We start from the raw sequence: 20,834 nt of genomic DNA on the forward strand, positions 1-20,834 counted from the left end.
TAAAGTTATTTTTCAAAATAATTTAATATTTTTATTTTAATGAAACACATGCAAGATTGCAAGTTCTTTTCATACAATGCTCTCGCTACTGCCATCAAGAATGAGTTCAATGGTGCTTCAAATGTTAATGTTATCTTTAACAAGAAGTTTGTGAAAGAATCTAAGTTTGGTCAGTATGTCAGACCATTAGCTATCGTCATTGACCGCAAACGTTATACTTCACAAGAATTAGCAGTAGTTTTGAAACAAAAGGGTTTCTTCGTGAATGTCAAAGATACACACTATACTATTATAAAGAACTCCAACATTGACTTCTTCAGTATTACTATGAATCTTTCCGAACAGAAAGAATATAAGAAGGGTGAAACAAATGTGAAATATTATCCTTCATCTCTGAAGACAATAACGAACAAAGATGTTATACAAAAATTCTTACAAAAGGTTGAAGAAGCTTCTATTGACATTGACGAAGGAAGTGAAATGGTTGAAGAAATTGACCCTGAAGCTATTTAAGCAAAAATATATTTTTGTTCATTCTTCCTCTTTGAAGTTGTCGAAATATTCTGTTATCTTTTCTTTCAGTAGCGGTAAGTCTTCTTTGAATGTAAGTATTGTACAACCGTTGATGTCATAGTGTGTTTGAGGAAGAGTATTTTTGACAATTTCCTTTATTTGCTCATTCGGTGTCATTGAAATCGGTAAGTTTTCACGATAGAACCAGTTTCTGTCAGATTTATATATTTTAGCGAGGTCATAAAAGCTCTTGTTGTTTCTTCTCACTAAATGCAACATAACCATATCTTTATCTTCTTCTTTCTCCAACTCTTCAGTATATATCATATACTTATAGCTTTTTTCCTTTCCTTTTGGTACTGAACGTGGTATTCTTTTCTGTATGCTTTTGTCTTTGGATTCAATGACTTCATCTTTTGCTTGAAGTTTCTTTTCCATCTCTCCACGTTCTGCTTTATATAGTTCATCTAACATCATGAAAATATAACAAGCATAACGAGGTGAAGCCCACATTGCTACAGCATTTACTAAAAGTCTATGAACATAATATCCTCTCAAACCAGGAGCCAAATTCTTGCGATTTTCGAATGGAATCTCTTCCCTCGGTTTTCCGAGGGTAGCAAACATATGAGGAAATTCTTCTAAAAGTTCTTTTGTCTGTTGGTTTTCAAACCAATGATATGCTTGCTTTGTAGAACGAAGAGCGTTCATTATACTTTGCATTTGGTACATGTCGTCTTTGACAGAACGAATGAGTCTCAATTGTTTGTTATACTGTATGTATTCGTATTCTTCATTTATGGTTTCATGAACGATAGCAGTTGTTGTGTTCTCTAATGTTGTCATTACTGTCTTTATATTCCAGATAAAAAAATAAATAAAAATAAAACTAACTTTATTTTTAAAATTTGTGAAAACTCAACGGTTTGACACATGCCATATGCCATTTTACTCAGAATTTTGTGCTGAATTCAGCAAAAATAATTTTTAGGTGAAGTGGTGAAATCTCACCTCTTTTCTCACCTCTTTTTTCACCTCTTTTTTCACCTCTTTTTTCACCTCTTTTTCACAAGCGTCTTACATGAATTGTACGATGTATATTTGAAATCCTAAACAATTTCGTAGCTTCTATTTCTTCGCTGAGGATATCAAAAGTTTTAACAATGCCGAAAGTCTCTTTATATTTCTTCTTGACGTCAGACAGAAGGAAATCTTCAGCTGTTGGATAGTTTTTATTAAGAAATGCTAACATGTCCATTTTATCTTCTGCTGGTTTCTCTACTTCTTTCTTTAAGTCAGCATAGTCGTTTCTCATACGTTCTATCTCTTTGACGGAGTAGTTATATTTCCTCATTGCTGCTTTACATTTAGAACATTGCGGATTCATTTTTGCGTTATACATTGAAATTTGACCTGCTAGAACAACTAAGGCGTCAATGGTTTTCTTTAACTCAAAAGTTGCGGGTTTTATTTGTCCGTTCCATACTTTACCTCTTCTATCTTTATCTCTTATCTGCCATACACATTCAGCAACTAATGAAACAAAGTTGTCGTATGTCTTAAACTCCTCCGATTTATATATGTCAGAAACATTCTTATATACCATATCGCAATCTTTGTCCATAACTTTATGGTTGCAATGATATCCTAGAAACTCATAATTTACTTTACGTATGAACTTCTTTATTTCAACTGAGTCAGTTAGTTTCACTTCAATTTCGTCGAATTCAGGAATAGTGAGCTTTTGTTGTTGAATTTCAGGTAGTTTGGGTAAATGTTCCACCAGATCCTCCATTTCATAAAGATACTGTTTATTTGTTTCATCTTTCGCACTACAGTCTAAATTACTTGTTAAAAGTTCTTGTTTGATCTTCTGGATTTCTGTTTCAAAAGTATATGAAGAAGGAATAAAGCTTTTCATCTCTACCAACATTGACGTAGGATTCATGACTAATGAATTTGGTGCTGTAGTTGTGGACAGAGTCCCGCCGTTCGTGGCTTGAATTGTTTTTGTGCCGATTGTTGAAAATCTTTTATACAAAATAAAAAAATAAATAAAAATAAAACTAACTTTATTTTTTCTATCTTAAGGAAATTCATGAATTTTCATGAGGGTGAAAAAAGAGGTGAAAAAACAGGTGAGATCTCACCTCTTCACCTAAAAATTATTTTTGGTCATGGGCTATGCCCCGCCGCTTCGGTCTGAAAGACCTTCAGGACTCAAAGAGTCCGTTTGAGTCTTTATGTTAAAATAAATGGTACCATTAATAATTCCATGATTGTTCTCATTCATGTCTGATTTACATCTAATGAAAAAGTTTAGATGAATTTTCTTATTCTTTCTGGCATATTTTTGTCTTTCCAATACTCCCGCTCTAATGGTCCCAGATGAGTTGGCTTTGACTCTCTCAAGTTCTTAGATGGTATAACATCTTCAACGCCTCCTTCATATCTTACTTTATAAGTGTCATCGTTTATGTTGTAGTCAAGTATTTCAATAACCACTCGCTTTGCTTCGTCAATGGTTTCAGCAAGTTTGCCATTACTACTTTCGACTAATTTATGACGAGGGTAAAATGCTATGGAGTCGTCAGCAGCTTTTATAAGATATCCATTACCTTGTGTAGAGTCTACGATATAATAATTTCGACTTAACCTTAAACGTTTCTTTGTCAATGGTTTGTCGTCAAGAACTACACGAACTTTTGTACCAGGAATGAGGGTAAATTGTGTTGAATTTCTGATATTTTGTGTTTGACTTCGTTTCTTTTGTATATACTTTTCTTCTTGTTGTTGTGTCATTGAATTTGGTGTATGTCCTGTTGTAGAATGTGTTGAGGAATTATATACTTCGAGAAAGTGTTTCATTGTTTCTTCGGTAAAGTCTCGCTCTTGATTTAAATCTCTGAGAGTCCTTATGAAGCGATTAATGATGCCGAGTATGTTATGGTTATGGTCTTCAGTGGTGTAGTGAGTTATGTTATGCTTAATGAGAAATTCTGTGATTTCGTTGCTGAGGTATGCACTGTCTTGGTCTGATGTTAAAGTACTTGGGTTATGTTCTGCTACAAACTTTTGTAAAACTCTTAACACTTCATGAGTTCCTTTATTTCTCATTATATACGCATATGCTTTACGAGTGTTAACATTTATGAAGATGAGGAATGGTTTATGTCCTCCTTTTCTGCTTTGAATGAGAGTGTCAAATTGGTATGCGTCAGGAGTGTTGGAGTAAATTGGTAAAAAGTAGTCGTAAGGATTTATTTTTGTTTGATGTACAACATTTTTGTAAAGAACCTTTTCACTTCAGCTCTGTTAGTAAATCCCGAACTCTTTGCAGCTTCATTGAATTTCTTAAAAGACCTCCATGGATGTTGTTCGAATACTTCTTTCAAGCTCATTTATGTAAAGTTAAAGATTTCATTGAACTCGGCACCATGCGAATACAGTCACAAATGGTGGCATATAATCTTCACCCGAGCCTGTTGGATTTGTTGTGAAAGTGTGTGAATGATTTCCTCCTGGTTCAGTTGGTCGAAAAATCTTTTTTGCTGCATTGTTATAAGATGGAGATAAAACGTCATTGCCAGCTTCATATTCTGAGTTGTATAATGGTGGTCTCTTAATGAGTGGCTATGGTCGCCAGAAAAGTTTGTAGTTCCTGTATGAGTGTGCGGTGGAAGGTTTGCTTCTTTAATTTTCTTCGAACCACCTGTTTGCTTTGAAGAGTTCGCACAATAGAGGAATTTATCTACAATCTGTTCCCACGTACCAAAACCTAAAACACTTGCCGGATTTGTTGAATTCATTGACGTATAAATAGAGCCTATAGGATATATGGTTTCAAGAATCTGAGTCTTCATTGTTAGAAGTTCATGTTTAACGTTTATAGTTTTATTGCCTTCTACAATATTTATATTGTTTGTTATTAAACCATTAGGAAAAGTAGGAGGATAAATTCTTTGTTCTTGTACAGTTGCACCGTCTCTTCCTGTTTTTGTTACTATTTCGGTGCATGCCTTAATTTCTTTAATCTTGATTGTTTGAAATTCTTCATGCACGTGCTCTTTATCGGCTTTTCCATTAAGCGCAGCATTTACTTCCGACTTCTTTGCATAATTTTCATCTACATAAGTTTTGTCGGCTTTCTTATCATATAAATCTTGAGCAGTGAATTTAACGTTATTTTCATCATCCATGACATAAACATTTCTACATCTAATGTCTTTCTTCGTTGTTATGTTTTCATTCGATGTTAAACCTTGTGGAAAGTTAGGAGGTTTACAATATAATGCATCCCCATCAGTTCCTTCAACCGTTCCTTCAATACTTTCTATACCAACAGTAGTGAAGGATTCATGTGTATGGTTTTTGTCTGCTTTGTTGTCTAAAGAAGTTTGAAGTTCATTTATATCGGAGATATTGTGTTTATGAGATTTCAAAACTTTGTTCATTGCTTCGAGTTCATCTTTGTCAGCTTTACTTTTAATAGCATCTTCAAACGTTATTTTTGCCTTAACTCTCAAAGTAAATCTTGGTTCAACTAATACACCTTTAACAGAGAAAGTAGAGGCATAAATTTCATCGTTATAACCAAATGTTTGTGGTGCTTTACCCGTGTCATACTGTACAGTACAGCTTATGTCATAACCTTTAGCACGAATGAATTTATATCTTCTTTCATTGGGGTCTTCCGTCTTCACTTCATCACTTCGTGTTAAATATCCATGGTAGTCCGTTATAATCTGTTCGTCTGAAGTTATATAATGAACGTGGTTCTTGACTTTATCACTCAGAGCTAAAAGCTCATTTTTGTCTGCTTTTTCGGCTAATTTCTCATTAACATCATTCACTTCTAATTCAACTCTTCCGCCAGAACTCTTATTATCATTAATCTTTTTCATTAATTCGGTAATTACGTCATAAAGACTATATTCTGTTTTCGGTTTTGTAAATAATGAGTCAAAATTTCTTTTCATCATTACATCGCTGACATTAATGATATCACCAATTCCTTTTTCATTTATTCTCTTCATTAATTCTGCAATAATGACGAATATATAATCTGTTAATTTATTCTCTTCATCGAGGGTTATAGAATGTTTTGAAATTGAATCATTAACTCCTCTAAATAAATCAATAACTTCAGGATACACGTTTTTAATGTCTCGAATAACCCGACCAGTATCCTCTGGTTTCTTCTCTTCTTCGTTCCCGTCGTTACGTGGTTTTATATCTCTAACCATCATCAACGCAGCCATAACCGGAGGGTTTGTTGCTACCTGTTCGAAAATCTGACCGTTATGTATGGTATATCTAAATAATTTCTTTGTGTTTGTTAAAACATTTGAAACAAGTCTTTTAAAACCATCTACAAAATTTCCTGTTTCACCTAATGTTCTTGCAGCATTTACAAGCTCACCCATTCCCGCTTTTGACCCCAAAAACGTCCATATTGCATTTATTTCACTCTGTATAGTTGTCCATTCAGCAAAATTAATACCCGCATTCGCTAAGCTGAAAATGAAATTCAGTGGATCGAACTTAATTCCACCTTCTTTTTCAATTTCAACGAACTCACTAACATGAGATTTTAAGTATTCTTTCGTTAAAATTGTTTTCCCCGATGTTATGTCATTAACGAAACTATCACCGTCAAAAGTTAACGAATTCGATTTCGTCGTTGATGCTTTTATTTCATACACCGCTTTATCAATAGTTTTTGGCTCACCTTCTTTAGAAGCATATGAAACATTAATGAATGAATTATATGTATTCGTGAATGAGTTAAAATCAATGATTTTCATTAATGACGCCTTTAATGATTCATTTACTGTCGAATCCCTTAAAGTAATTAATGAACTGTCATTTATGAAAGGTACACTACAAACCGTCGAGTTTGGATCAAATGCTGTAGTTGGTGCAGGAATATTAATGATATAAGTCATTAAATCATTAAGTGACGTAAATAATGTTGTCGTTTTTGATTTAATTTCTTTAGCATCTGTTATATATGGTAATTTTATTTCTGTAGTTTCTGAATTAAAGATATTCGCTAAAATGTTTTGTAAACTGTTTTGAACAGCTGTGTAAACCGTTGAATCCGGAACTCTTACGATTTCACCGTCCTTAATAAAAGGCATTGCACATGGTGTAGTGCTTGGGTCAAATCTTTCGGGATTATAATTCAACATATATTCTAACGCTTCATGAACAGACTTATATACTGTTGTGTCGTTCTTCATGACAACTTCACCATTTACAATGAATGGCATAGTACATGGAGTTAAAATGGGGTCAAACTTTTCATAGTCCTTCCATGTTATGTATTTCTCGGTATTTCCATCAGAAATAACAATATATTTGTCAGTAAGTGTGAGAGAGTATTGACCAAAATATAAACGTTTAGCTCTGTCAGCTTCATACGCATATGCAGCTATACTCATATTTTAATGAGAATAAAATGTTGTTCTATTTGCAAAGTACAGACCCAAACGAATACGGGACAGTAAAGCTACAAACAAACTTAGGTCTACAGAATGAGCCACTTGCATTCAGAATGGTTGACTTCAATACTATCGCTTCATTCGTTATAACAGATGAAACAGATTTCATGGAGCTTGAAATAGATGGAAAGAAGCACGAAATAAGATTTCACAATAATGTAGAATATAAGATGGAAACATTAGCTGGAGTGTTAAATGCTCTCATAAATACTACAATAAACAAGGATAACGAAGAAAACTTAATGAATGTTAAACTTATTGCAGGAGTTTTGAAGTTCAGTTATGCGAAGGAGTTTAAGATACCAAGAATGAGTCATAGAGTACAACTTCTTTTGGGTGCATACCATATGACATTTCCTTTGAAAAGTGTTGACAAAACGATTGAGATGAAATCTGTTCCATACGTATGTTATGGTAATTGTTTGTACATTGAGTCAAAAATAGCTAATGTCACAGGTATTTCAGGAGTTAATAGTAAAGGTTCAGTAGAATATAAGTCTTTCTGTTATGCAGTCAATTCAATGTTCATTCCAAACGTTCCTGTCATAGCAACTCATTTAGGTAAATGGGTTCGCATTAGTCCTCATAATTTGAAAGACATGCAATTTAGACTAGTTGACTTTCAAGGCGAGCCTGTAGAACTGAAGGCACCAGTGCGAATGACTGTTGAAGTTGACTTTTTAGAAAATATTAAATGCAACAGCTTACAAGAGAACTCAGAGCTAAAAATATAAAGTATGAATGTTATGTATTAGATCATGAACTTTGGTTGTTGCTGTTTGATGAAACAAATGAGTTAGTTATGTCAGTCAAGAGAACAGAAAAATATTGTGTTAGTGAAAACTGCACCAAGTCAATAAGATTAGGTTTGCATTATGAAGATGAGTTCGATACTGTTGAAGAAGTTTTGGATAGATACTATAAGTTGCTTTAATTTACTAAAACATATTTCAAACAAAGCTTATATTCTGTTGAAAGTTTTGTATACTCGTTCGAATATTTATACTTAAACTCAACTCCTGTAGTTCCTGGTATTTCAATGATGCGGATGTTACCTATTTTCATGAATATTGGAGTTTGACCACAGCATTCGATTTCAGGGTCGAGATAGTCAATGACACATTGCTTTCCTGTTATTCGTGAGATAACATTTTCAAGGTCCTCCTTTGTTAGAATTATTTGGTTCTTACTTATAAGATTTATCAAAAGCTTCTTATCGTCTTTGAGTAAAATTGTTTGGTATAACTGAAGAAGGTAATGGTCTACGTTATCTGAAGGATTTGTTTGAACATTTGTGTAAGGGTTGTCGTTGACTTCTCTTGAAAGAATTTGGTCCAGTGGTGGATACTCTAACTTAACATCTGATGTAGCGTTAGCGTTTGAAGCTGTGTTTAAATTTACGGCGCCATGCGCCATGATGGGCTCTTTGAGCCCTCCGGATTTCAGTTCTGGTTCTTTTTCTTTCAAACACTCTGAACTATAGTTCTTTATGACAATATTGTTTGTCGTTCGTGAGTCAACATTTGATGTTGGTTCAATTGGAACATTAACGGCACCAGCTAAGATGGATTTGCTTCTCATTTCATATAGAATAAAAACCTTTTATATGTATGAAATGAACAATATACTCGACAAGGGTTTGAATGTAAAGCTAACGAATGAAAATATTGTTGAATTCACTGAGACAGGTGCTGTGTATAAAGATGTAGAACTACTGAACAAAAGAGCAAAGGGAAGAAGCAGGAACATGAACAAAGGGTGGAAGCCTATAAAAATTTATGTCAATGATGGCTCAGGAGGTTCAAACATAAAGTATGCAGAAAGTTATAGAGTTTATGCTCTCAAAGGTGAAAAGCCTTCATTTAAGAACAGCTATTCTAACGCATATCCTCAAAAGCTAACGGATGGGGAAGTGGATGATATGAATGACAGCAAAAATATTAACAGAAATGGCGACAGAGATGCATGGAATTTGTTTACCATCAGTCAATTAAAGCATAAGATTTAAAACAATGTTGGTCGTTCCCATGGAATATTTTTGACTTTAATGGTATTAGTCATGATATGAATCTCAAGGTATGAACGAGGAGAGATGAGAGACTTATATGCTTCCCAAATTTCTTCAAAAGGTAATGTTATACCTGACTGTTTCCAAATGAGTTCAATATCATAACGTGAGAAACCTTGAAAGATAACGAAGTCAGTTATGAGACGTTTTATGTTTAAAGCAAGGAAACGCCATGTTTGCATAAGTATTGCTACAGTTAAATGGTAATGTCTGACTTTAGTAATGATGTTAGCTAATGGTGAGTCAGGCTTTGACACTAAACCTTTTCCGGCGAAGTCGTCACAAACGAGCAGAGTGTTTGAAGGATACTTTTTGAAGGGGTATTTTGAAAGTTTTGATAGAATGTAGTTTGTAAGTCGTTTCATATCGTAAACTCCTGAGTATTGACGTAAGTGGTGTTTGTCAATAATTCTTTCCATCTCTTCTGAAGTCTTTTGCATTCCTGACTGTATGAACTCTACAATAGCATAATATTTTCTCTTACGTCGAATGTAACGTTGAAGAAATTCAATGAGTTCGCTATCTGGAACTTTAACGACGGAGGCTTGAACTTTTGACATGAATGTTTTCGCTGTTGAATCCATAGAGTCTGAAGTTGCTGATATAATGATTTGGTCATAGTAAGAGTCGTTTCCTAAACGCTCTGTTATGAGTATATGACGAATGAGGTTAAATGTCTTACCTGAACCCATCTTTCCACAATAGAAATACACACCATTTGAACAGAACTCATAATCTTTGCTGAAAGGAAGAATGAGAGAAGAGTTAAGTTTGTCTGTAGTTTCATTCATGTCTTCATCTACGTCATGTATTAAATGCTTCATTTTATCTCCATTAAAAATGCAAGTCAGAAATATTCAGAACATAGCACCGAGTCTAACTGACAAGAGTATAAAGATATACTATGAACACGTTATGATGAAACCAACCAAAATTCAAGAAAGTCAGTATACTTATGAATATCCAAGACACTGGGTAGAGTATGTAGGAGGTGAGAAAGCTATTGAAATAAGACAAGTTAGAAGTATTCCAGCAGGAAGGACAATATTATTGAAGAACTTTAATGTTTTGAGATATAATGATGAAACAAAGAAGCAAGATAGTTTCCCTGTTGCTGTGTATGTGAACTTAGATACAGGAGATGACATGAAAGTTTTTAACACAAAGCTTCAAATGGTAGTGAGAGAACAACTGACTGCGGAAGGGCATCCATTACCTTCAGAAGTAGTTAGTATACCTAAGTTGTGTACTGAGGCACTGCGCGCCTCCATACACCACTTAGCGGTTTTGACACTTTACGAAACCGTTAACGTATATTTTACAACACAAACGACAACACTAACTTAACCTTAAATATTTATAAAACCGCCAACCACTTCACCTCACTAATGAAAAAATAAACGTTTTCACTAACGAACTCACTAATGAAAAAATAAACGTTCTCACTTACAAACGTATTGCAACTCCTCCCATTGCTGTGCTTCACATAACAGCTCATAATCTTCTGACTCACTTTCTTCTTCATATAGGTCAAAGTCACTGTCAAAATAAATGTTAGTAAGTTTTGACAAAGCTAATGAAACACGTTTACCGTTTGTATCGTATGCTTGTATAAACTTTCCATTCTTCATTCCTTCATAAACGCTCAAACTAACTTTACCTTTTCTCCCTCGTATCTGATAGAATGTATTTTCACGAGGAACGAAGAACAAATTCTTGAACTCATGACCGTTGTAGTTTGTTATCTCAATAGTTTTCGTCATTTACATAAAAATAAAATAAAAATAAAATAAAAAATAAACTTAAAATTAATGATATCACCACTCCCACACGTATGAAAACATAGCGCAAAAATAAATTTAGGTGAAGTGGTGAAATCTCACCTCTTTTTTCACCTCTTTTTTCACCTCATGAATTCATTGCTTTATAACTCTCTTCCTTGGTTTCTTTTTAGTTGCTTTCTTCACGTCTGTCTCCAACTTGACTGTCTTTCTTCTTCGTCCGTAATGATACCAGTTACTTCCACCAGTCAATGGGTCAAATGGTCTTTCGTAAGGGTTTCCATACATTCCATAGGGACCATACGGAAGAACTGCTGGTGGAGGAAGAGTTCCATCGACTCTATTTAAATGCATTGTTTCACCTTTCATCTGGTCATTAAAGTCTTTTGCGTGTTTTGAAAACTCATCGTCCTTTCCTAAAGCATTTTCCGACTCAGTCGCAACCAAATTGGATGCTTTATTTATGAGCCCTATTTTATTTAATCTTAACTTCTTTGCAACCCAGCCTCCAATCTTCCCTTTATTTGCATCTAATGTCTTCGAAACCCTTCCTCCACTCATTTTATTTACTGCGTCATAAGCTCCAAGTGCTTTTGCTCCAAATGCTAATGCTTTTGTTCCCATTGCGCCTAAAGCTGCCCAAGCTACCATTTACACCATATTAAAATCATCTCTCTTCAATATTATCTCATAAAAGTTCTCGTTACTGGAGAAAGTCAATGAAACATAAACATTCTCACGGGCTTCGCCCTCACCGCTTTGCGGTCTATCTAACTTCTTTCTTATCTCATCTATTCGCTTCAAAATGTCTGAACAATTGCTAACATCTTCTACAACAGTTATTTCATCATGACTGACCTTCAAGAACAAGCTCATTTAATATGCAATTAAAATCATCTCAATAATGAGTCCATCCTTTCCATCTTTAGGTAGCACAACATCTTTCATTGAAGAAGGTTCGACAAGTCTTATGTTAAACTTACTGACAAAGTTTGTTATACTATAATGCTTCGGTGGCGAATACATGTAGTTTGAAAGACATAATATAGATTCTTCAGCAAATTCACTTATACTGGATTTTATAACAATGTTCTCACGAGACCAAAATACCACCAATTGACAATCTTGTAAGCAATCCTGCTGAACCTTCTACTGTAAACATCGATGGTAACATTCCACGAAGGTCATCTATTGACATCGTTGAGTCACTGAATTTAAATATTTTCTTAAAGCAATCGTCATTATCTAACCATGCAATAGCTTTGAAGTTTTCATTCGAATATACATCTGCTTCATTAAATGTAAAACCTGACTTCTTTGCAGAGATGACTTTAAAATCTATTGAGTTTGTTTCAAAATTATATGCTATGGTAACTTCTGAAGGTAATGGATGCCCTTCCGCAGTAAGTTGTTCTCTCACTACCGTTTGAAGCTTTGTGTTAAAAACTTTCATGTCATCTCCTGTGTCTAGGTTCACATACACAGCAATGGGAAAACTATCTTGCTTCTTTGTTTCATCATTATACCTCAAAACATTAAAGTTCTTCAATAATATTGTCCTTCCTGCTGGAATACTTCGAACCTGTCTGATTTCAATAGCTTTCTCACCTCCTACATACTCTACCCAGTGTCTTGGATATTCATAAGTATACTGACTTTCTTGAATTTTGGTTGGTTTCATCATAACGTGTTCATAGTATATCTTTATACTCTTGTCAGTTAGACTCGGTGCTATGTTCTGAATATTTCTGACTTGCATTTTTAATGGAGATAAAATGAAGCATTTAATACATGACGTAGATGAAGACATGAATGAAACTACAGACAAACTTAACTCTTCTCTCATTCTTCCTTTCAGCAAAGATTATGAATTCTGTTCAAATGGTGTGTATTTCTATTGTGGAAAGATGGGTTCAGGTAAGACATTTAACCTCATTCGTCATATACTCATAACAGAGCGTTTAGGTCAAGATCCATATTATGACCAAATCATTATATCAGCAACTTCAGACTCTATGGACTCAACAGCGAAAACATTTATGTCAAAAGTTCAAGCATCTGTCGTTAAAGTTCCAGATAGCGAACTCATTGAATTTCTTCAACGTTACGTTCGACGTAAGAGGAAATATTATGCCATCGTTGAATTTATACAGTCAGGAATGCAAAAGACTTCAGAAGAGATGGAAAGAATTATTGACAAACACCACTTACGTCAATACTCAGGAGTTTACGATATGAAACGACTTACAAACTACATTCTGTCAAAACTTTCAAAATACCCCTTCAAAAAGTATCCTTCAAATACTCTGCTCGTTTGCGACGACTTCGCCGGAAAAGGTTTAGTGTCAAAGCCTGACTCACCATTAGCTAACATCATTACTAAAGTCAGACATTACCACTTAACTGTAGCAATACTTATGCAAACATGGCGTTTTCTTGCTTTAAACATAAAACGTCTCATAACTGACTTCGTTATCTTTCAGGTTTCTCACGTTATGATATTGAACTCATTTGGAAACAGTCAGGTATAACATTACCTTTTGAAGAAATTTGGGAAGCATATAAGTCTCTCATCTCTCCTCGTTCATACCTTGAGATTCATATCATGACTAATACCATTAAAGTCAAAAATATTCCATGGGAACGACCAACATTGTTTTAAAGTTTAACCTTCAATTGACTGATGGTAAACAAATTCCATGCATCTCTGTCGCCATTTCTGTTAATATTTTGCTGTCATTCATATCATCCACTTCTCCATCCGTTAGCTTTTGAGGATATGCGTGTAGAATAGCTGTTCTTAAATGAAGGCTTTTCACCTTTGAGAGCATAAACTCTATAACTTTCTGCATACTTTATGTTTGAACCTCCTGAGCCATCATTGACATAAATTTTTATAGGCTTCCACCCTTTGTTTCATGTTCCTGCTTCTTCCCTTAGCTCTTTTGTTCAGTAGTTCTACATCTTTATACACAGCACCTGTCTCAGTGAATTCAAACAATATTTTCATTCGTTAGCTTTACATTCAAACCCTTGTCGAGTATATTGTTCATTTCATACATATAAAAGGTTTTTATTCTATATGAAATGAGAAGCAAATCCATCTTAGCTGGTGCCGTTAATGTTCCAATTGAACCAACATCAAATGTTGACTCACGAACGACAAACAATATTGTCATAAAGAACTATAGTTCAGAGTGTTTGAAGAAAAAGAACCAGAAACTGAAATCCGTGAATTTAAACTCAGCTTCAAACGCTAACGCTACATCAGATGTTAAGTTAGAGTATCCACCACTGGACCAAGTTCTTTCAAGAGAAGCCAACGACAACCCTTACACAAATGTTCAAACAAATCCTTCAGATAACGTAGACCATTACCTTCTTCAGTTATACCAAAACAATTTTACTCAAAGACGATAAGAAGCTTTTGACAAATCTTATAAGCAAGAACCAAATAATTCTAACAAAGGAGGACCTTGAAAATGTTATATCACGAATAACAGGGAAAAATGTGTCATTGACTATCTCGACCCTGAAATCGAATGCTGTGGTCAAACGCCACCATTCATGAAAATAGGTAACATCCGCATCATTGAAACACCAGGAACTACAGGAGTTGAGTTTAAGTATAAATATTCGAACGAGTATACAAAACTTTCAACAGAATATAAGCTTTGTTTGAAATATGTTTTAGTAAATTAAAGCAATTTGTAATATCTATCCAAAACTTCTTCAACAGTATCGAACTCATCTTCATAATGCAAACCTAATCTTATTGACTTGGTGCAGTTTTCACTAACACAATATAGCGCTTTGCGCTCGGCGCCTTTGACGCCTTTTTCTGTTCTCTTGACTGACATAACTAACTCATTTGTTTCATCAAACAGCAATAACCAAAGTTCATGACCTAATACATAACATTCATACTTTATATTTTTAGCTCTGAGTTCTCTTGTAAGCTGTTGCATTTAATATTTTCTAAAAAGTCAACTTCAACAGTCATTCGCACTGGTGCCTTCAGTTCTACAGGCTCTCCTTGAAAGTCAACAAGTCTGAATTGCATGTCTTTCAAATTATGAGGACTAATGCGAACCCATTTACCTAAATGAGTTACTATGACAGGAACGTTTGGAATGAACATTGAATTGACTGCATAACAGAAGGATTTATATTCTACTGAACCTTTACTATTAACTCCTGAAATACCTGTGACATTAGCTATTTTTGACTCAACGTATAAACAATTACCATAACATACGTATGGAACAGATTTCATCTCAATCGTTTTGTCAACACTTTTCAAAGGACATGTCATATGGTATGCTCCCAGAAGCAATTGAACTCTATGACTCATTCGTGTTATCTTAAACTCCTTCGCATAACTGAACTTCAAAACTCCTGCAATAAGTTTAACATTCATTAAGTTTTCTTCGTTCTCCTTGTTTATTGTAGTATTTATGAGCGCATTTAACACTCCAGCTAATGTTTCCATCTTATATTCTACATTATTGTGAAATCTTATTTCGTGCTTCTTTCCATCTATTTCAAGCTCCATGAAATCTGTTTCATCTGTTATAACGAATGAAGCGATAGTATTGAAGTCAACAACTCTGAAAGCAAGCGCTTCATTCTGAAGACCTAAGTTTGTTTGTAGCTTTACTGTCCCGTATTCGTTTGGGTCTGTACTTTGCAAATAGAACAACATTTTATTCTCATTAAAATATGAGTATTGCTGCATATGCGTATGAAGCTGACAGAGCTAAACGTTTATATTTTGGTCAATACTCTCTCACACTTACTGACAAATATATTGTTATTTCTGATGGAAATACCGAGAAATACATAACATGGAAGGACTATGAAAAGTTTGACCCTATTTTAACTCCATGCACTATGCCATTCATTGTAAATGGTGAAGTTGTCATGAAGAACGACACAACAGTTTATAAGTCTGTATATGAAGCGTTAGAATATATGTTGAATTATAATCCCGAAAGATTTGACCCAAGCACTACGTCATGTACAATGCCTTTTATTAAGGATGGTGAAATCGTAAGAGTTCCGAATTCAACGGTTTACACAGCTGTTCAAAACAGTTTACAAAACATTTTAGCGAATATCTTTAATTCAGAAACTACAGAAATAAAATTACCATATATAACAGATGCTAAAGAAATTAAATCAAAAACGACAACATTATTTACGTCACTTAATGATTTAATGACTTATATCATTAATATTCCTGCACCAACTACAGCATTTGATCCAAACTCGACGGTTTGCAGTGTACCTTTCATAAAGTCGCAAACGGACTCTTTGAGTCCTGAAGGTCTTTCAGACCGAAGCGACCAGGGCGAAGCCCATGACAGTTCATTAATTGTTTTAAGGGATTCAACAGTTAATGAATCATTAAAGGCGTCATTAATGAAAATCATTGATTTTAATTCATTCACGAATACATATAATTCATTCATTAATGTTTCATATGCTTCTAAAGAAGGTGAGCCAAAAACTATCGATAAAGCGGTGTATGAAATAAAAGCATCAACGACGAAATTGAATTCGTTAACTTTTGACGGTGATAGTTTCGTTAATGACATAACATCGGGGAAAACAATTTTAACGAAAGAATATTTAAAATCTCATGTTAGTGAGTTCGTTGAAATTGAAAAAGAAGGTGGAATTAAGTTCGATCCACTGAATTTCATTTTCAGCTTAGCGAATGCGGGTGTTAGTTTCGCTGAATGGACAACTATACAGAGTGAAATAAATGCAATATGGACGTTTTTGGGGTCAAAAGCGGGAATGGGTGAGCTTGTAAATGCTGCAAGAACATTAGGTGAAACAGGAAATTTTGTAGATGGTTTTAAAAGACTTGTTTCAAATGTTTTAACAAACACAAAGAAATTATTTAGATATACCATACATAACGGACGGATTTTCGAACAGGTAGCAACAAACCCTCCGGTTATGGCTGCGTTGATGATGGTTAGATATAAAACCACGTAACGACGGGAACGAAGAACATGAACAACAGAGCCCAACGGGCTCAGAGCCACATAGTGGCGAGGATACTGGTCGGGTTATTCAAGACATTAAAAACGTGTATCCTGAAGTTATTGATTTATTTAGAGGAGTTAATGATTCAATTTCAAAACATTCTATAACCCTCGATGAAGAGAATAAATTAACAGATTATATATTCGTCATTATTGCAGAATTAATGAAGAGAATAAATGAAAAAGGAATTGGTGATATCATTAATGTCAGCGATGTAATGATGAAAAGAAATTTTGACTCATTATTTACAAAACCGAAAACAGAATATAGTCTTTATGACGTAATTACCGAATTAATGAAAAAGATTAATGATAATAAGAGTTCTGGCGGAAGAGTTGAATTAGAAGTGAATGATGTTAATGAGAAATTAGCCGAAAAAGCAGATAAAAACCACGTTCATTATATAACTTCAGACGAACAGATTATAACGGACTACCATGGATATTTAACACGAAGTGATGAAGCGAAGACAAAAAATGTTAATGAAAGAAGATATAAATACATTCGTGCTAAAGGTTATGACATAAGCTGTACTGTACAGTATGACACAGGTAAAGCACCAGAAGCATTTAGTTATAACGATGAAATTTATGCCTCTACTTTCTCTGTTAATGGTGTATTAGTTGAACCAAGATTTATGTTAAGAGTTAAGGCAAAAATAACGTTTGAAGATGCTATTAAAAGTAAAGCTGACAAAGTTGAACTTGACGCAACGAACAAAGTTTTGAAATCTCATAAACACAACATCTCCGATATAAATGAACTTCAAACTTCTTTAGACAGTAAAGCTGACAAGAACCATACACATAAATCCTTCACTACTGTTAGAGCAGACGACATAATATTGAACTTTGACCTTGGTTCAAGTGCACCATTAGAAAAATCCAAGTACAAGCGTAAAAGATACTCTTAACAGTTTAGATAACAGTTGCAGGAACATTGAAAGTCATGCCAGAAACTTTGAAGCACATGAACTACCAGCAATGTTAGATAAGAAAGCAGACAAGAACCATACACATAAATCCTTCACAACTGTTGCTATAGAAAGTATTGAAGGAACGGTTGAAGAAACTGGTGGGGATGCATTATATTGTAAACCTCCTAACTTTCCACAAGGTTTAACATCGGATGACGACATAACGACGATGAGAAACATTAGATGTAAAGATGTTTATGTCATGAAGGATGAACATAATATTAAATTCACTGCTCAAGATTTATATGACAAGAAAGCAGACAAGAACCATACACATAAATCCTTCACTACTGTTAGAGCAGACGACATAATATTGAACTTTGACCTTGGTTCAAGTGCACCTTTAGAGAATCCGAGTACAAGCGTAAAAGATACTCTTAACAATTTAGATAAGAGTTGCAGGAATACCGAAGATCATGCCAGAAACTTTGAAGCATATGAACTACCAGCAATGTTAGACAAGAAAGCAGATAAAACTTATGTGGATGCAGAACTAACAAAGAAATTTTCGAAACCAGATACAATGACATTTACAACAGAAATTATAAATGGTGAACCAGCAACTCCATTTGAATTTGTTAGAGGTCTTCAACCAGATACTTTTGAATTTTTCTTGGATAATTCTATTGAACTAACATTACATTATAAAAGTGGAACAAATGCAACATTTCATCCGGGAGATACATTCCAAATGGTATTTAATGACATAAGTTCTTTAGAATATGTTTATAGAGTTATGAGCATATATGATTTAATATATCCTATAGGAGCTGTTTATACGTCTATGAATCCAATAAATCCAAACACTTTATTTGGTGGTAGATGGTATGAAATAGTTGACAGTTTTCCATTCTACACTAATACGCAGTCAATGAAGATGGGAGGTTCAAAGAAAATAGGTATTGAAAACCTTCCTTCACATATGCATAGGTTCAGTGGAAGAACATCTGTGGAAGGAAACCATTCACATTCAATAACAAAAAGAGGTTATACAAATCTTGCAGCGGGTTCGGATAGACAGGGAATGCATAGATATGATATCACAACTGACCCCAAAGATGTTAGCACAGGTATTTTCTGTGGAACTGCAGGAAATCATACACATGTTGTAGCTGGTATTACAGACCCAGCAGGTAATGGAAAAGATTATATGCCTCCTTATATAACAATGCACGCTTGGATACGAGTTGGTTAAAATCTTTAACTTTACATAAATGAGCTTGAAAGAAGTATTCGAACAACATCCATGGAGGTCATTTAAGAAGTTCAATGAAGCTGCAAAGAGTTGGGATTTACTAACAGAGCTGAAGTGAAAAGGTTCTTTGACAAAAATGTTGTACATCAAACAAAAATAAATCCTTACGACTACTTTTTACCAATTTACTCCAACACTCCTGACGCATACCAATTTGACACTCTCATTCAAAGCAGAAAAGGAGGACATAAACCATTCCTCATCTTCATAAATGTTAACACTCGTAAAGCATATGCGTATATAATGAGAAATAAAGGAACTCATGAAGTGTTAAGAGTTTTACAAAAGTTTGTAGCAGAACATAGCCCAAGTATTTTAACATCAGACCAAGACGGTGCATACCTCAGCAACGAAATCACAGAATTTCTCATTAAGCATAACATAACTCACTACACTACTGAAGACCATAACCATAACATACTCGGTATCATTAACCGCTTCATAAGGACTCTCAGAGATTTAAATCAAGAGCGAGACTTTACCGAAGAAACAATGAAACATTTTCTCGAAGTATATAATTCCTCAACACATTCTACAACAGGACATACACCAAATTCAATGACACAACAACAAGAAGAAAAGTATATACAAAAGAAACGAAGCCAAACACAAAATATCAGAAATTCAACACAATTTACTCTCATTCCTGGTACAAAAGTTCGTGTAGTTCTTGACGACAAACCATTGACAAAGAAACGTTTAAGGTTAAGTCGAAATTATTATATCGTAGACTCTACGCAAGGTAATGGATATCTTATAAAAGCTGCTGACGACTCCATAGCATTTTACCCTCGACATAAATTAGTCGAAAGTAGTAATGGCAAACTTGCTGAAACCATTGACGAAGCAAAGCGAGGAGTGGTTATTGAAATACTTGACTATAACACAAACGATGACACTTATAAAGTAAGATATGAAGGAGGCGTTGAAGATGTTATACCATCTAAGAACTTGAGAGAATCTAAACCAACTCATCTGGGACCATTAGAGCGGGAGTACTGGAAAGATAAAAACATGCCAGAAAGAATAAGAAAATTCTTCTAAACTTTTTCGTTGGATGTAAATCAGACAAAAATATAATTTAGGTGAAGAGGTGAGATTTCACCTGTTTTCTCACCTCTTTTTTCACCTCTTGAACTTTTTATAACATTCGGTCATAACTTCATCAATTTCATTTAAATCACGATTTAAAAACTCATTGACTTCATCTTCAACCGTGTCATCTTGTAATAAGAATATTTTCTTTAGTTTCATGTCAACATCCCGAACAGCACAAAGGATAAAATCATATTCATTTCTTCCGTTAAACATACTTTTTCTTTCTCGTTCATCGTTAAATAAATTATTGAAAATATAAACAGCGGTGTAAAAGTTATGTACTGTGTTAAATGTTGAAGCTTCACCTATTTTAGATTTTAGGATTCTTTTAGTAAGTAAATTGTTATCGTTCTTTCTCTTTTCCTTATCGTTCATGTCGAATCTGTCGAACCACATATCCTGTATTTCATCGAATTTACGAACTATAGAATCCGTCATTTCCCTGGTTAATGAGGGGTAATCATTATTAATTTTTTCATATAATTTGTCCATATGATTTTCATCGACGTTTCCGGAAAGCATTTAATTAAAGCAAAAATATATTATAGGTGAAGAGGTGAGATGTCACCCGTTTTTC

The 20,834-nt window shown here is 34.3% G+C and overlaps 12 protein-coding genes and 2 pseudogenes across 14 annotated transcripts, besides 3 other annotated features; 5 read left to right on the forward strand and 9 right to left on the reverse strand.

Annotated features, from left to right (window-relative positions):
- Positions 1 to 20,834: part of a mobile genetic element that runs on past both edges of the window.
- On the forward strand, positions 40 to 513 carry TVAGG3_0340490 (uncharacterized protein; the record flags this gene model as incomplete). The annotated part of the gene is made up of 1 exon (XM_051230729.1): positions 40 to 513. One exon carries the CDS (start codon positions 40 to 42, stop codon positions 511 to 513), a length of 474 nt encoding a protein of 157 aa, XP_051100459.1.
- Positions 532 to 1,359, reverse strand: TVAGG3_0340500 (KilA, N-terminal/APSES-type HTH, DNA-binding family; the record flags this gene model as incomplete). The annotated part of the gene is made up of 1 exon (XM_051230730.1): positions 532 to 1,359. The coding sequence occupies one exon, from the start codon at positions 1,357 to 1,359 to the stop codon at positions 532 to 534; it is 828 nt and encodes a 275-aa protein (XP_051100460.1).
- On the reverse strand, positions 1,580 to 1,900 carry TVAGG3_0340510 (organellar and viral DNA polymerase type B; the record flags this gene model as incomplete). The annotated part of the gene is made up of 1 exon (XM_051230731.1): positions 1,580 to 1,900. One exon carries the CDS (start codon positions 1,898 to 1,900, stop codon positions 1,580 to 1,582), a length of 321 nt encoding a protein of 106 aa, XP_051100461.1.
- TVAGG3_0340520 (integrase core domain containing protein family) lies at positions 2,833 to 3,315 on the reverse strand (the record flags this gene model as incomplete). The annotated part of the gene is made up of 1 exon (XM_051230732.1): positions 2,833 to 3,315. One exon carries the CDS (start codon positions 3,313 to 3,315, stop codon positions 2,833 to 2,835), a length of 483 nt encoding a protein of 160 aa, XP_051100462.1.
- On the reverse strand, positions 3,399 to 3,914 carry TVAGG3_0340530 (annotated as a pseudogene). Its single transcript has one exon. A coding segment is annotated over exon 1 (516 nt).
- TVAGG3_0340540 lies at positions 3,934 to 4,322 on the reverse strand (annotated as a pseudogene). The gene has a single exon. A coding segment is annotated over exon 1 (389 nt).
- On the forward strand, positions 6,977 to 7,753 carry TVAGG3_0340550 (uncharacterized protein; the record flags this gene model as incomplete). The annotated part of the gene is made up of 1 exon (XM_051230733.1): positions 6,977 to 7,753. One exon carries the CDS (start codon positions 6,977 to 6,979, stop codon positions 7,751 to 7,753), a length of 777 nt encoding a protein of 258 aa, XP_051100463.1.
- Positions 7,950 to 8,435, reverse strand: TVAGG3_0340560 (uncharacterized protein; the record flags this gene model as incomplete). Its single annotated transcript, XM_051230734.1, has 1 exon — positions 7,950 to 8,435. The coding sequence occupies one exon, from the start codon at positions 8,433 to 8,435 to the stop codon at positions 7,950 to 7,952; it is 486 nt and encodes a 161-aa protein (XP_051100464.1).
- Positions 10,332 to 10,529: a terminal%2Cinverted (terminal inverted repeat of Maverick-1B transposon ID:TVAGG3_0340570).
- Positions 10,332 to 20,834: part of a mobile genetic element that runs on past the window's edge.
- TVAGG3_0340580 (uncharacterized protein) lies at positions 10,530 to 10,850 on the reverse strand (the record flags this gene model as incomplete). The annotated part of the gene is made up of 1 exon (XM_001325067.2): positions 10,530 to 10,850. One exon carries the CDS (start codon positions 10,848 to 10,850, stop codon positions 10,530 to 10,532), a length of 321 nt encoding a protein of 106 aa, XP_001325102.2.
- TVAGG3_0340590 (protein of unknown function, DUF4107 family) lies at positions 11,004 to 11,237 on the reverse strand (the record flags this gene model as incomplete). The annotated part of the gene is made up of 1 exon (XM_051230735.1): positions 11,004 to 11,237. One exon carries the CDS (start codon positions 11,235 to 11,237, stop codon positions 11,004 to 11,006), a length of 234 nt encoding a protein of 77 aa, XP_051100465.1.
- Positions 12,677 to 13,273, forward strand: TVAGG3_0340600 (uncharacterized protein; the record flags this gene model as incomplete). Its single annotated transcript, XM_051230736.1, has 1 exon — positions 12,677 to 13,273. A coding segment is annotated over one exon (597 nt), but the record flags the coding sequence as incomplete, so codon positions are not given.
- TVAGG3_0340610 (keratin-associated protein family) lies at positions 18,107 to 18,951 on the forward strand (the record flags this gene model as incomplete). Its single annotated transcript, XM_051230737.1, has 1 exon — positions 18,107 to 18,951. A coding segment is annotated over one exon (845 nt), but the record flags the coding sequence as incomplete, so codon positions are not given.
- TVAGG3_0340620 (integrase core domain containing protein family) lies at positions 19,652 to 20,203 on the forward strand (the record flags this gene model as incomplete). The annotated part of the gene is made up of 1 exon (XM_051230738.1): positions 19,652 to 20,203. One exon carries the CDS (start codon positions 19,652 to 19,654, stop codon positions 20,201 to 20,203), a length of 552 nt encoding a protein of 183 aa, XP_051100468.1.
- Positions 20,285 to 20,695, reverse strand: TVAGG3_0340630 (uncharacterized protein; the record flags this gene model as incomplete). The annotated part of the gene is made up of 1 exon (XM_051230739.1): positions 20,285 to 20,695. One exon carries the CDS (start codon positions 20,693 to 20,695, stop codon positions 20,285 to 20,287), a length of 411 nt encoding a protein of 136 aa, XP_051100469.1.

This window comes from Trichomonas vaginalis, chromosome V (assembly GCF_026262505.1).
Source record: "Trichomonas vaginalis G3 chromosome V, whole genome shotgun sequence".
NCBI classification, from domain to species: Eukaryota; Parabasalia; order Trichomonadida; family Trichomonadidae; genus Trichomonas; species Trichomonas vaginalis.